Here is a 14,338-nt window from a genome sequence, read left to right as displayed (position 1 = left end):
TTTGACATTGGAATTTGTCAGTGTGGTAGCACGTTGAACTTCCTGTTCATCGTGTCTGAGTCTTTGACCACTAAATCAAGGTTTGGGGTTTCAAAATTCTGGCAAGTTCGGACACTTTATGTGAAGTCAATTTGATTATATCCTGTAGAGTTATAGGTAGAAGGAACGTATGCATGATAACAACACTTCTGTATAGTGAATCAGGCTTTCAAGCCTTTTCTTTACTACACTTGATCCTCACAGCAAGCTTTTAGTTGGCAACTATTATTATTCAGGCTTTTGGAGATAAGAAATAGAGGTTTAGAGATGTTAAGTAATATATCCAGATTTCCAAATCTAGCCGGCAGGTATATTATAGCTGAGTTCAGCTTACCCTAAATCTGTGTAATTATCTCTGTATTATGCACATGAAAAGAGTGGTGGTAGGGAGGATGAGCAGCGACAATCTGGAATGTCATCAAGCACTAATCATCTCTGTCAGCAAAGCAGCAGTGTTCGTGTCTTTAAAATGATGATGGAGCTTTACCTCGATGCCATGTCCTAAAAGTCCAGTGGCAAGTGTGGCTCTCATGTCAACTTCTTTCTCTCATGCTTTCTGTCTCCCCGGATGGAAACTATAATGAGGAAAGTTGCTGGCTCTAACCAGAATGAAAATAATCACTACCCTATGGTAAATTTTATTCACATAAATGTTAAGAAGAGGTAAAAGCCAACATTATGGAACACCTGGTTTTGATAAAAGAAAGTATGGAAAATATAGCCAAAGTAGGTGTAGCTCTTCTAGCCTTGGCAGGTTTTCAGGGTAAGTCTTTGGACTCATGAGTTGAGAGCATTTTCACTCTGTATCAAATCAAAATCCAAGTCTTTGAAGGAACCAGCTCTGGATTTCCAGCCCCAGAAAGCACAGAGCTTGAGCAGTCAGGGCAGCCTGTCTGCTGAAGGAGAAGGGATAGCAGAACAGGGAGGCAAGGACTGGTATTAGTGGTTATGTCTAAGCCAGAAAAAGGAGGCAACAGTGTGCTTTGGTTTTGAGTCACTTAACCAATTATACAGAACTGAATTCTCAAACATACATTCATTAAGTTATTGAATACATTTTTATTTTCTGAATCTATTGATAAAGTGACTAGAAATATGTTACTTGGTATATGTGCTGAAAAGAAAAGACCCTGGTGCTGGGAAAGATTGAAGGCAGGAGGAGAAGGGGACGACAAAGGATAAGATGGTTGGATGGCATCACCGACTCGATGGATGTGAGTTTGAGCAAGGTCTGGGCGTTGGTGATGGACAGGGAAGGCTGGCGTGCTGTAGTCCATGGGTTCACAAAGAGTCATACACGACTGAGTACTAGAGATACTAGACATAGGGGAGGAATGAGAACATTTGAATATTTGATGGAGGAGAAATTTAATGTCACTAAAGTAATTCAAAGTTTGCTTAAGAAAAGGGGATTTCTAAGAGTGGATTTTAGAACACCTTTAATTGCTTTTCTAGCCTTTGAGTAAGAAGATTATGTTCAGAAGTTTTGGTCACATACCTTTGTGTTTGGATAAATTTCATGTTTCACATTTCCTGTGTTTCTCTTTTTGCTTCTGTAGGATCAGGGGGGTTTGGGCATTGCCATAAGTGAAGAAGATACACTCAGTGGGGTCATCATAAAGAGTCTAACAGAGCACGGGGCAGCAGCCAAGGTGAGGCCTCCCCCTTCTTACAGTCAGAAAGTGGTGAGGAAGGGACTTCTGTCTGTAAAATCACTCAAAAGTGTCCATGTTTCTGTCTAGGATGGACGGCTGAAAGTTGGAGATCAGATCTTGGCTGTAGATGATGAAGTTGTTGTTGGCTATCCTGTTGAAAAGGTACTTACCTGAAAGAAAGCAAATGGTACTGTGAACTCATCCTTGGAAATGGCTAAGTGTATGTATGTGGGGGGCAGTCAGTCATGGGGATCAGAACTGTGTAGCTATATTAGATATCTGTAAGGAAGAGAAGAAATTTGAAAAGTACTTAATTTCTATTTTCTGTTTTCTAATTAAGATGATGTTAATTGGTTTTTCTGTTACCTGATAAATTCAGTATTCAGTGGGCATTCTTGATAAATAATCATTTCTGTTTTCCTATAGGAAGACTTGAAACTTCTAAACAAATGTCAACTTAGTATTAAAACCAAAGGAATATTTTTAATGAATATTTGCTGCTCTGTCGTTTTTGTTCAGGAACTAAGTCGTGTCTGTCTCTTTGTGACTCCATGAACTACAGCACACCAGGCTTCCCAGTCCTTCAGTTATCTCCCTGTATTTGCTCAAACTCATGTCCCTTGAGTTGGTGATACCATCCAATCATCTGATGCACTATCGCCCTCTTTTACCTCCTGCCCTAAATCTTTCCCATTATCAGGGTCTATTCAAATGGGTCGGTTCTTCACATCTAGTGGCCAAAGTATTGGAGCTTCAGCTTCAGCATTAGTGCTTCCAGTGAATATTCAGGGTTGATTTCCATTAGGATTGACTGGCTTGATCTGCTTGTTGTCTAAGGGACTCTCAAGAGTCTTCTCCAGCATCACAAGTCAAAAGCATCAGTTCTTCAACACTCAGCCTCCTTTATGGTCCAGCTCTCACATCCATACGTGACTGCTGGAAAAACCATAGCTTTGACTATAGGAACCTTTGTTGGCAAGGTGATGCCTCTCCTTTTTAATATACTGTCTATGGATTTGCTCCTATAAATATCTACTATGTATATTGCTTTATAAACAGACTTTAAGACTCAGACACTAAATTTATAACTTTTATTGTGGATAAATAGTTATATATGCCTCAGTTTCTTCCTTCCCAAAAGTGATCTTAATACTGTACTTGCTAGGACTTTCACTTTAGCCTTTCATGTGCTAGGAAAAAAAAAAGAACAAAAAACTGTGTTTCTTTGAGATTTGGTGTGCCACTGTGTCTGTTTCTGTAGTGGCCAGCAAGATGCTTAAATCACTTTAAAATTCAGTTTGTGTCCTCCAAAAAGGAGGAAAATTGCCTTACAGTGTTGTGGTAGTCTCTGCCATGCATCAGTGTGAATGCGTCATAACTATATATGTATCCCCTCCAATGTCTCCCAACCTCTCCTTACCCACTGTGTCCACAGGTCTGTTCTCTGTGTTTGCATCTTTACTTCTTTCCTCTAAATAAGTTCATCAGTCCTACTTTTCTAGATCCCATGTATATGTGTTAATATATGATATTTGTTTTTCTGGCTTACATCACTCTGTATAAGAGACTCCAGGTTCATCCACCTCACTGCAACTCACTCAAACCTGTTCCTTTTTCATGGCTAAGTAATATTCCAGTGTGTGTGGGTGTGTGTGTGTACACTACAGTTTCTTTATCCATTCATCTGTCAATGGATATCTAAATTGCTTCCATGTCCTAGCTATTGTAAATAGTGCTGCATTGAACATTGGGGTACATGTGTCTTTTTGAATTTTGGTTTTCTTGGGGTATAAATCAGTAGTGTGATCATTGGGTTTTATTACTGGGTTTTTATCTGGTAGTTTTATTCCCAGTTTGTTAAGGACTCTCCCTACTGTTCTCCATAGTGGCTGTACCAACTTACATGCCCACCAACAGTGCAAGAGGGATCCTTTTTCTCCACATCTTCTCCAGCGTTTTTGCTTGTGTTTTTTTTTTTTTTAATATATATAATGTCCATTCTGATTGTTGTGAGTTGATACCTCATTGTAGTTTTGATTTTCTTTTCTCTAATAATAAGCTATATTGGTCATCTTTTTATGTATTTATTGGCCATCTTCTTATATATCTTCTTTAGGTCTTCTGCCCATTGTGTGATTGGACTGTTTTTTTTTTTTTTTCCTATTATTTAACTGTATGAGCTGCTTGTATATTTTGGGGATTAATCCTTTGTCAGTTGTTTCGCTTGCAATTTTTTCTCCCATTCTGAGGTTTGTCTTTTTATTTTGTTAATAGTTTCATTTGCTATACAAAAACTTTTTAAGTTTAAATAGGTCCCATTTGTTTATTTTTCCTCTGTATTTCCAGTACTCTAGGAGGTGGGTCAAAGAGGATCTTGCAGTGATTTATGTCAAAGTGTGTACTGCCTATTTACCTCTTAAGAGCTTTGTAGTTTCTGGCCTTACATTTAAGTCTTTAATGCATTTTGAGTTTATTTTTGTGTACAGTGTTCTCATTCTCTCACATGTAGCCGTCCAGTTTTTCCAGCACCACTTTTAATAATTGTATAGGTTTTATTTTTTAACCCACATTTGTATGTTTTTAATGTTCCATTTGGCTTGATCCTTCTCTTGCATAATTTTCTTTTTCTTGCTTTTACATAAATGTTCCCATTTTATTAAAAATGTTTATGTAAGCTGCTTCAGATTGTATATAGAAACATAAGTGGTTCAGTTCAGTTGCTCAGTCATGTTCCAGTCTTTGTGACCCATGGCTTACCTGTGCATCACCAAATCCCAGAGCTTACTCAAACTCAGTCCATCCAGTTGGTGATGCCATCCAGCCATCTCATCCTCTGTCATCTCCTTCTCCTCCCACCTTCAAACTTTCCCAGCATCAGGGTCTTTTCAAATGAGTAGGTCCTTCACGTCAGGGGGCCAAAATATTGGAGTTTCAGCTTCAGTATCAGTCCTTCCAGTGAATATTCAGGACTGATTTCCTTTAGGATGGACCGGTTGGTTCTCCTTGTAGTCCAAGGGACTCTCAGGAGTTATCTCCAAAACCACAGTTCAAAAGCATCAATTCTTCAGTGCTTAGCTTTCTTTATAGTCCAACTCTCACATCTATACATGACTACTAGAAAAACCATAGCTTTGACTAGACAGACCTTTGTTGGCAAAGTAATGTCTCTGCTTTTTAATATGCTATCTAAGTTGGTCATAGCTTTTATTCCAAGGAGAAGCATCTTCTAATTCAATGACTGTGGTCAATATCTGCAGTGATTTTGGAGTCCAGGGGAATAAAGTCTGTCACTGTTTCCATTATTTTCCCGTCTATTTGCCATGAAGTGATGGGATGGGAGGCCATGATCTTAGTTTTCTGAATGTTGAGCTTTAAGCCAACTTTTTCACTCTCTTCTTTCACCTTCATCAAGATCTATTTAATTCCTCTTTGTTTTCTGCCATGAGGGTGGTGTCATCTGCATATTTGAGGTTATTGGTATTTCTCCTGGCAGTCTTGGTTCCAGCTTGTGATTCATCCAGCCCGGCATTTCACATAATGTATCTGCATATAAGCTAAATAAGCAGGGTGATAATATACAGCCTTGATGTACTCCTTTCCCGATTTGGGACCAGTCTGTTGTTCCATGTCCAGTTCTAACTGTTGCTTCTTGACCTGCATACAGATTTCTCAGGAAGCTGGTCAGGTGGACTGGTATTCCCATCTCTTTCAGAATCTTCCACAGTTTGTTGTGATCCACACAGTCAAGGGTTTGGCACAGTCAATAAAGCAGAAGTAGATGTTTTTCTCGAACTCTCTCGCTTTTTGATGATCCAGTTGATGTTGGCAATTTGATTTCTGGTTTCTTTGCCTTTTCTAAGTCCAGTTTGAACATCTGAAGTTCATTGTTCACATATTGTTGAAGCCTCGCTTAGAAAATTTTGAGCATTACTTTGCTAGAGTGTGAGATGAGTGCAGTTGTGTGGTCATTTAAACAGTCTTTGGCATTAGCTTTCTTTGGGATTGGAATGAAAACTGACCTTTTCCAGTCCTTGGCCACTGATGAGTTTTCCTAATTTGCTGGCATATTGAGTGCAGCACTTCAATAGCATCATCTTTTAGGATTTGAAATAGCTCAACTGGAATTCCATCATTTCCACTAGCTTTGTTCATAGTGATGCTTCCTAAGGCCCACTTGACTTCACATTCCAGGATGTCTGGCTCTAGGTGAGTGATCACACCATCGTGATTATCTGGGTCATGAAGATCTTTTGTGTATGGTTCTTCTATGTATTCTTGCCACCTCTTCTTAATATCTTCTGCTCTGTTAGGTCCATACCGTTTCTGTCCTTTATTGTGCCTGTTTTTGCATGAAACATGCCCTTAGTATCTGTAATTTTTTGAAGATTTTCTTGAAGAGATCTCTAGTCTTTCCCATTCTGTTGTTTTCCTCTATTTCTTTGCACTGATCACTGAGGAAGACTTCTCTGTCCTTGCTATCTTTGGAACTCTGCATTCAAATGGTTATCTTTTTCCTTTTCTCCTTTGCCTTTAGCTTCTCTTTTCTAAGCTATTTGTAAGGCCTTGTCAGACAACCGCCTTTTTGCATTTCTTTTTCTTGGGGATGGTCTTGATCACTGCCTCCTGTACAATGTCAGGAAGGAACCTCTATCCATAGTTCTTCAGGCACTCTGTCTATCAGATCTAATCCCTTGAATCTATTTGTCACTTGTACTGTATAATTATAAGAGATTTGATTTAGGTCTTACCTAAATGTTCTAGTGATTTCCCCTACTTTCTTCAATTTAAATCTGAATTTGACAATAAGGAGTTCATGATCTGAGTCACAGTCAGCTCCTATTCTTGTTTTTGCTGACTGTATAGAGCTTCTGCATCTTTGGCTGCAAAGAATGTAATAAATCTGATTTCAGGTGTTGACCATCTGGTGTCCATGTGTAGAGTCTTCTCTTGTGTTGTTGTAGAGGGTGTTTGCTATGACCAGAAGTGGGTAAAGCACCTCATATTCTTCCAAGGTTGTAAGGATCCAGAGAAATGAACAATATTAATTAGAAATGTTAAAAGTGAAAACCCTTTGTTATATAATGAAGAATATAGTCTGAAGTAGACTTTTTGACCTTAATCAGTATCAGGAAATTAAAAAAAGACTAGAAACTGCAGCCATGCTTTCTTGACCTCTTGAGTCCTGACAGGGAAAAAGTTTGCCTCTGACTCTTGTCTCAATCATAGATGTTTCCAATTACAGCTATCACAGTGGCTTTTTTGTGTGTAAGTCGACTAAGTTGCTTTTAATTTTATTTCTCCTCTCACCAACACCCTGCCAGTTTATTAACCTCCTGAAAACCGCAAAGACAAAAGTGAAATTGACGGTTCGTGCTGAGAATCCAGACTCCCAGGCTACTACTTCAGTAACTGCTGCAGCCAGTGGAGAAAAAAAGAGCAGCCCCCAGTCTCCAGTGGTCCCACCGCCCAGCTCTCCAGAGCCAGAGCCGATGCGAAGTAAGGGCTGCTCTTCTGCTAGTTCCGCACATGTGACGTGTTCAGACTCGGTATGAAGTCCCTGCTTGGGAGCCATCTGCCTGTGTGTAGTCCACTGCCTGCTAGGCCGTGGTCCGACAGCCTTCTGGTGAAAGGATGGTATAAAGAGAAGGGATCTGCTGCTGTACATTAACCAGCCATAGAACCTTGGGAAACCCATCCAGCCGCTCTGAGCCTCTGCTCGCCTGTCTCTAAGACGAAGGAGTGATACTCTTTGCTCTCCAAGGATCTTTTGCCAAGAGTATCTGTGACTCCCGGTATCTTACTAATACATGAGATACCTCATTTTGTACATTCCTTGTTTATACTACTGAGCAAGTAATGTAACTTCTTAGAACATCAGTATTCTCGTTTTTAATATGGATACCATGATACCACTTCATTGGTAGAATCAACTTTGCCTGGCATTATATCAGACTCCTAAAAGGTTACTCATTGTCACATGTACACAGTGCATATGAGTTCTTCCTTTGGGTGTAAACGGCAGATACAGTCAAAGAGGACGAAGTAGATGAAATTATTGGATGTGGAGCTTGGGATGCCAGTTTCTCATGTCATTAAAATGCCAGTCTTGTACATTGAGGCAAATTATTCCTTTGAGGTTCTTTTTCAGAAAAATCACACTGATTTTCAGTAAAAAAGTACATTTCAAGCTTTGTGGCATTTTAAAAAAGTAGTTAAAAACACATTGGCTTTTTCTGCATTTGGAGAAAAAAAGTTCTTTTGGTTTCTAAACTGAAACATTCAGTTCTTTTGACAGGTTTTTAATGAAACAGCAGCATAAAACATTTGTAATATAGTTGGTTTAAAAGTCTGTTTTTAAATTGAAGTATAGTTGATTTATAATGTTGTGTTAATTTCTGCTGATTCAGTTGTATATATGTGTGTGTGTATATATATATGTGTGTATATATATATACACACACATTCTCCTTATATTCTTTTCCATTATAGTTTATCCTAGTACATTGAATATAGTTCCCTGTATTATACAGTTGGACCTTATTGCTAAAAAATCTTAAAGTAATAAACATCTAATGGAAGTAATCCTTTATTTAGAAAGACTGCATAATTCTCTAAAATGTTAAAAAATATGGTAATTTTCTAATTTTTCAATATGAAGTTGATCCCTAAATAGCATTGTCTATAAACATATAAAATGCTAAATAGAAACATAGCATAAAGGAAAATATCTTGCACCTGTTCTTACCATTTCAGGAGCATGAAACTAGTCTGCCTCTGATTCCTAAAAAGAATGTTTTCTCTAAAGCTAATCTATCAAGTATACCAGCTTTGTCTGAATATGCTATTTGCTATATGCTTTTTGATATATCACCAAACATGATATGAAGGCTCTCATACAACAGAGTATGAGATTATATTCTCCTTATTTTTTCATAATATAATCTTATTTATTTAATTTTGAGCATATATGTACCAGTATTTAATATTCAAGTTTATGAAACATCAAGACATAAAGAAACAAACTTCAGGTGGGGCTCACTTAATGTGTTATGAACTCAGATATGAAATCCAGTTGCATGTATGATTTGATTACATAAGGAGAGATGCTCTAGGGCAGGATGAAAAGAAAACCAAATCAGAAACCTGAAAAGCCGTGAGCGGCAGGCACCGTGACCAGAGTTACTGATGTCCTTTACGCTTTGTCTTCCCTGAATGTGAGTTAGGTCTCCTCCGCACGTTTCAGTTCCAAGTCTTATGAATCATAGTTTCTTAAGACGTTTGTTTGGCTCCCATGAAACATAGAATATCAGAGTGAAACTAGTGGTTAAGTTCAACTCTGTTCTCTTTCCTTTTACCTATTATATCCAGTAATTAAAGAAAAATACAGAATAGTGCAGATGATAATTTACAGGTAATTTTGCATGCACTGCACTAAGGTAACAATGATGATGTCATATTTGTCGGATGGTTTTAAATACAACTAAAAGATTAAGGTGGGATTGAAGTCTTCTTTGTCCCCAAACTTGGGCCCATGGTTCTGCTCCATCCCCCAAGGCAACCAGTGTGGTGAGTTTGATGTATATGCTTTCTGATCAATTTTTATTTGCATTTCATTTTAAACTTACTTTTAGGTACAAGCAGGTCGTCAACACCAGCAATCTTTGCTTCTGATCCTGCAACCTGTCCCATCATCCCAGGCTGTGAAACAACAATTGAGATTTCCAAAGGGCGGACAGGACTGGGCCTGAGCATTGTTGGGGGATCCGACACACTGCTGGTGAGGATGTAGCCAGAGATGCTGCAAATATGCAGCCTCTTCAGTGATCCCTGAGAGGTCACTGCAGGGAAATTTCCATCAGCTATATGAAATGAAATACAAAGACTTAGAAAAGTGTATCATTTCTTGTTATTTTAATTTGTGGGGCAAATACTCATTTACTTTCAGTAAGTCAACACTGACTTAGTAATATTCCTTTATACTTGTGATTGTGCCCTTTAGGTTCAAAATATTTGTGTTAGTTTACCAGTTCCTGCCATATTTTAATTTTCTTTTTACTGACTGGATATCATTGGGTTAGACCCATACTGAGGAAACATCTGAAAAATTGGATAATTTATAGACAAAAATTTCTAATTGTCAAAAATGCATTTAAAAGCCATTCATTCCACTTGTAGATAGGAAAGGTGTGGCATACCTGTTAATTTCATTTGTGGATAGAAAAGGTGATGTGTATCTATTATAAATAAGTGTGTGGGTGATTTACATATTTTATAAATTTTTTAAAAAAGCCCTATCATTTGAAAGAAATATAAGTTTCTTTAAGACTTACAGCAGATTGTCTTGTTATGCTTTTCTTTGAATTTCAACATGTGACTCACATACGGATACAGTCCGTGCATAACCCTTATCAGTGTCTATGAGAGTACAGTGTGCTTTGACTGAATTTCTGCTCACCATTCCTAGGGAGGATGGGGTGAAGCATGGTTCGTTTTGTTTGTGCCCGTAGGGTGCCATTATTATCCATGAAGTTTATGAAGAAGGAGCAGCATGTAAAGATGGAAGACTCTGGGCTGGAGATCAGATTTTAGAGGTACAGAATGCTGTGCGTTTGACCTTTACCACAAAGGAAGGGCGTCTGTGGGGAGGGTGGTCTGTGTTTCTCCCCCTGCCCCTCCCCTTCCTCTCTCTCCCCCACTTCTTCCCTTTTCCATCTTTCTTCACTTTACTCAACTCATCTACTCCCTCACCATCTGTGTCCCACTTCCTTACAGGTAAATGGAATTGACTTGAGGAAGGCCACACATGATGAAGCAATAAATGTCCTAAGACAGACACCACAGAGGGTGCGCCTGACGCTCTACAGAGATGAGGCCCCATACAAAGAGGAGGATGTGTATGACACCCTCACCGTCGAGCTGCAGAAGAAGCCAGGGAAAGGCCTGGGGTTGAGTATTGTTGGTAAAAGGTATGACTAATCAGGGCAAAGGCAGTGATTTCTTGGAAAGGATTGAACTGACATTTCTTTGAAGAGTACTAGCAGCAGTAGAATCTTTATCAACTGCTTGTATTCTGTAGGTAGCTATTGTCAGTCCACGCAGCAGTGGAACATCAGAAGATGCTGATTTAGACTTTTTAGTCAGTATTAAAAGATGCTTGCTCCTCAGAAGGAAAGCTATGACCAACTTAGGCAGTATATTAAAAAGAGGCATCACTTTGCCAACAAAGGTCTGTATAGTCAAAGTTGTGGTTTTTCCTGTAGTTGTGAATAGATGTGAGAGTTGGACCATAAAGAAAGCTGAAAGAAAGCTGATTGCCAAAGATTTGATGAATTGTGTTGATGACGAAGACTCTTGGGAAGCCCTTGCAGGGAATCCCTGCAAGGAGATCAAACCAGTCAATCCTAAAGGAAGTCAACCCTGAATATTCACTGGAAGGACTGTTGCTGAAGCTAAAGCTCCCATACTCTGGCCACCTGATGTAAAGAACTGACTCATTAAAAAGACCCTGATGCTGGGAAAGATTGAAGGCAAATGGAGAAGGGGGCGACAAAGGGTGAGATGGTTCGATAGCATCACCAGCTCAGTGGACATAAATTTGAGCAAACTCTGAGAAATAGTGGACGACAGAGGAGCCTGGCGTGCTGCAATTCATGGAGTCGCGAGGAGGACATGACTTAGCAACTGAACAACAGCAACAATACAAAAAGGCATTTTGGTAATTTTGAGGACCTGCTGGGTGCCAAGAGAGCCATTAGGTTCTGAGGAATAGAGTTAAAGGAGGCATGAATGCTAACATCTGAAAACTGTTTGGTAAACGAGAATTAAATATATTCTTGCAACAAAGGAATCTATTAATGAGAGACAGAAACATATTGTGAGGAATCCATGGAAGCAAAGGAGAAAGGGATTGTGTGACCCTAATTAAGGGAAGTAGGTTAGGAAAACTGCTTTATAAAAAAAGTGCCTGAGATGAAGCTAGAAGTGTGATATGTGAGAGGTGATCTAACAAAAGGGGAAGGAGGATATTCTAGAGAGAAGGATCAGTATGACAAGAGCACACCATCTGAAGGGAACAGAGAGTGTAAATTAAGAGGCCTGGGGTAGCAAGTCGGTGAATTTACATAAATTGAATACCTAATTTATTTAAATATGTAGATATAGGTAATGTTAAAAAATATTTAATCTAGTAAATTCCAGCACAGTTATTCTAAGGATGGGGAAAGAGTGTCAAATGATGAAATGACTTGTTTGAGGTCAAGACCTTGACAAGAGGAAGTGATGCAGTTAACCTTACTCAGTGTTTCTACATGGTCATCTTTATATCTCAACAGGAAGTCATTGAGTTATTTATACTTTTATGAAAAGAAGGTTGGAATAAGTTTAATATGTGTTCATTTTGCATAAACCTATCTTGTATGAAAGTTAGACCCATAATGATTTAAATGAGACATCACAGCAAAGGTCCTTAATTTTGAGTAACACATGGTTTTAGTTTGAGACACATCCGTTGTTTCTTTTAAGTAATGTTAATGATGTTGTTGATAATAGCAACATACTTAAGTAGGCACAGGTCAATATCCATTCAAGGCTTCATTATGGTGTAGAAAGAACAATAGATTTTTCTCCCAGTGACTGACTCTTAAATCCTATTTTTGCCATTTAGTAGCTATGTGACCTATAAAATGTGTATAATAACCACTTCTACTCACAGTTTATAAGTTTTGAATAAATATGCTTATGAAAGATATATTTTATCTATAAAGTATTATAAAGACATAAGATACTATTATTATACAAAGTTCTCAGTTTCACCAGTGTTGATAAAGCAATAAAACTTTTAAAGTCATAAAAATAGAAGTAAAATTTTCAATTCTAAAATGTTAGCCATTCATTAAATAAGCATTGCATTCCACTTGGAAAAAAATAATAACGGTGATATTTAAAATGACACTTGCAGAAATGATACTGGAGTGTTTGTGTCCGATGTTGTCAAAGGAGGCATTGCAGATGCTGATGGGCGACTGCTACAGGGAGACCAGATACTGACGGTGAATGGAGAAGACGTCCGTCATGCAACGCAGGAAGCCGTCGCGGCTCTGCTGAAGGTAGAAATCCAGTGCCGTAAATGGTTATGTGTAATAGCGTAGGAGAAGAAGGAGCTGCCGTATGCAACAAGTATTTATTTGCTCTGTTCTCTCAAATAAGACATGTTTATATGTTAGACGACATGCTTCAGTGTTAATCTCTACACTTACGACCAGCTCTTTATTATGTGGTTATGTATTTATAGAACAGTGTTAAGTATTATCCCCTGGAGAAGGACATGGGAAACCACTCCAGTATTCTTGCCTGGGAAATCCCATGGACAGAGGAGCCTGGCGGGCCGCAGTCTGTGGGGCTGCAAAGAGACAGACATGGCTGAGTGAGGGAGCACACACAGTAAGAACTATGAACTGAGCATCTGTGATCCTAGCAGATGTTTTATCATAAAGTGATTGTCACGTGGTTCTTTTCTTGAAAGAAAAGCACATATTCAGGCCACAAAAGAGAAAAAAAATGTTTTCATGTCAATTCACCCCGCCTCCATATTTATACCTGGATGTATTCTTATGACCTTTGGCATAAGGGGAGAATCTTATCCTGGCAGGGATGCTCCCACAGAAAGGCGGGAGATCAGAGGGGGCAAACAGGGTACCTCTGAAAGTCATGCTTTCTGGACGGCTCTGCCCCGCCCTAACCCTTTACTGGGCGCACTAAGTTGGACATCTTTATATTGAGTTGGCCAAAAGTTTCAGGGTTTTTTTTTGCACCATCTTATGGAAAAAAACCAGATGAACTTTTTTGCCACCGAGTATTTCTCCAAAGATGAAGAATGCGGAACAGTGTTTGCAGATTTACCTGGCAGTACCTTCAACAGTTACCACTGTTGTTAATTCAGTAATTATAAGACCTCCATCCCAAGGTATTGTTGCTAAGCTTAAATATGTTTTACGTTGTGAAATCTCTTTCCTCCAAAGTGAATTCCGTGAAAAATCATTTGCTGATTGGAAAGGCAGCCCCAGTCTAATTTAAAAAATGAGTTATAAAATACAGAATGATCACTTAAAAATACAGTTCTTGGAAATTTAGATGTATTTCCTATCAATTCTTATCTCATTGTTTTCCTTTAACTACCATGCGTTTTTATGACCCGAAGTATCGTTCAAAGTTGACTAGAAACCTCTTGCCATCAGAATCCATGTCACGTGTACATGTTCAGTAACATGAGCGTATAACTTGATGACAATATTAAACAGCAGTGGATAATGTCAGAGGTCTCAGATTCTAGTCAGAACCTCTTCAGTCGTTAAGCTTAGCTTCACAGAGGGATTTCAAGTGAGCATATTGTTGTTGACTTCTGGTTTCCATAGGACCTGATATGTACATATAAATTTAGTTATTAGTAAAGCACACTTAAAATATCATTCCTTCTTGGAGTTATTTTCAAAAAATAAAGGAATTAGAGTTCTTTAAGGAGAAGTCGATTCCTTCAGGAGATAAATTTAAAATGATAGTTAATTTTGTGAGACAGATACCTCTCAAAGATAGAGAAGGAGGCATCCATAATGTAACATTAAACCAGTTAAATCCCCATTTAAAAACCA

At 38.5% G+C, this 14,338-nt stretch overlaps 1 protein-coding gene across 9 annotated transcripts in view; it reads left to right on the top strand.

The window, feature by feature from the left end:
* Positions 1-14,338, top strand: part of MPDZ (multiple PDZ domain crumbs cell polarity complex component) — a 160,749-nt gene that overhangs the window by 136,827 nt on the left and 9,584 nt on the right. For all 9 annotated transcript variants that reach the window (XM_070480511.1, XM_070480517.1, XM_070480514.1 and 6 more), the window contains 7 exons: positions 1,599-1,691; positions 1,782-1,856; positions 7,016-7,190; positions 9,326-9,471; positions 10,202-10,285; positions 10,467-10,660; positions 12,652-12,799. In XM_070480511.1, coding sequence (XP_070336612.1) covers positions 1,599-1,691; positions 1,782-1,856; positions 7,016-7,190; positions 9,326-9,471; positions 10,202-10,285; positions 10,467-10,660; positions 12,652-12,799 — 915 coding nt within the window. The remainder of the gene's footprint in view (positions 1-1,598; positions 1,692-1,781; positions 1,857-7,015; positions 7,191-9,325; positions 9,472-10,201; positions 10,286-10,466; positions 10,661-12,651; positions 12,800-14,338) is intronic.

This window comes from Odocoileus virginianus, chromosome 18, assembly GCF_023699985.2.
Source record: "Odocoileus virginianus isolate 20LAN1187 ecotype Illinois chromosome 18, Ovbor_1.2, whole genome shotgun sequence".
Taxonomy (NCBI): domain Eukaryota; kingdom Metazoa; phylum Chordata; class Mammalia; order Artiodactyla; family Cervidae; genus Odocoileus; species Odocoileus virginianus.
Note: the sequence above shows the minus strand (reverse complement) of the source record. Positions and strands in the feature narration are given on the sequence as shown.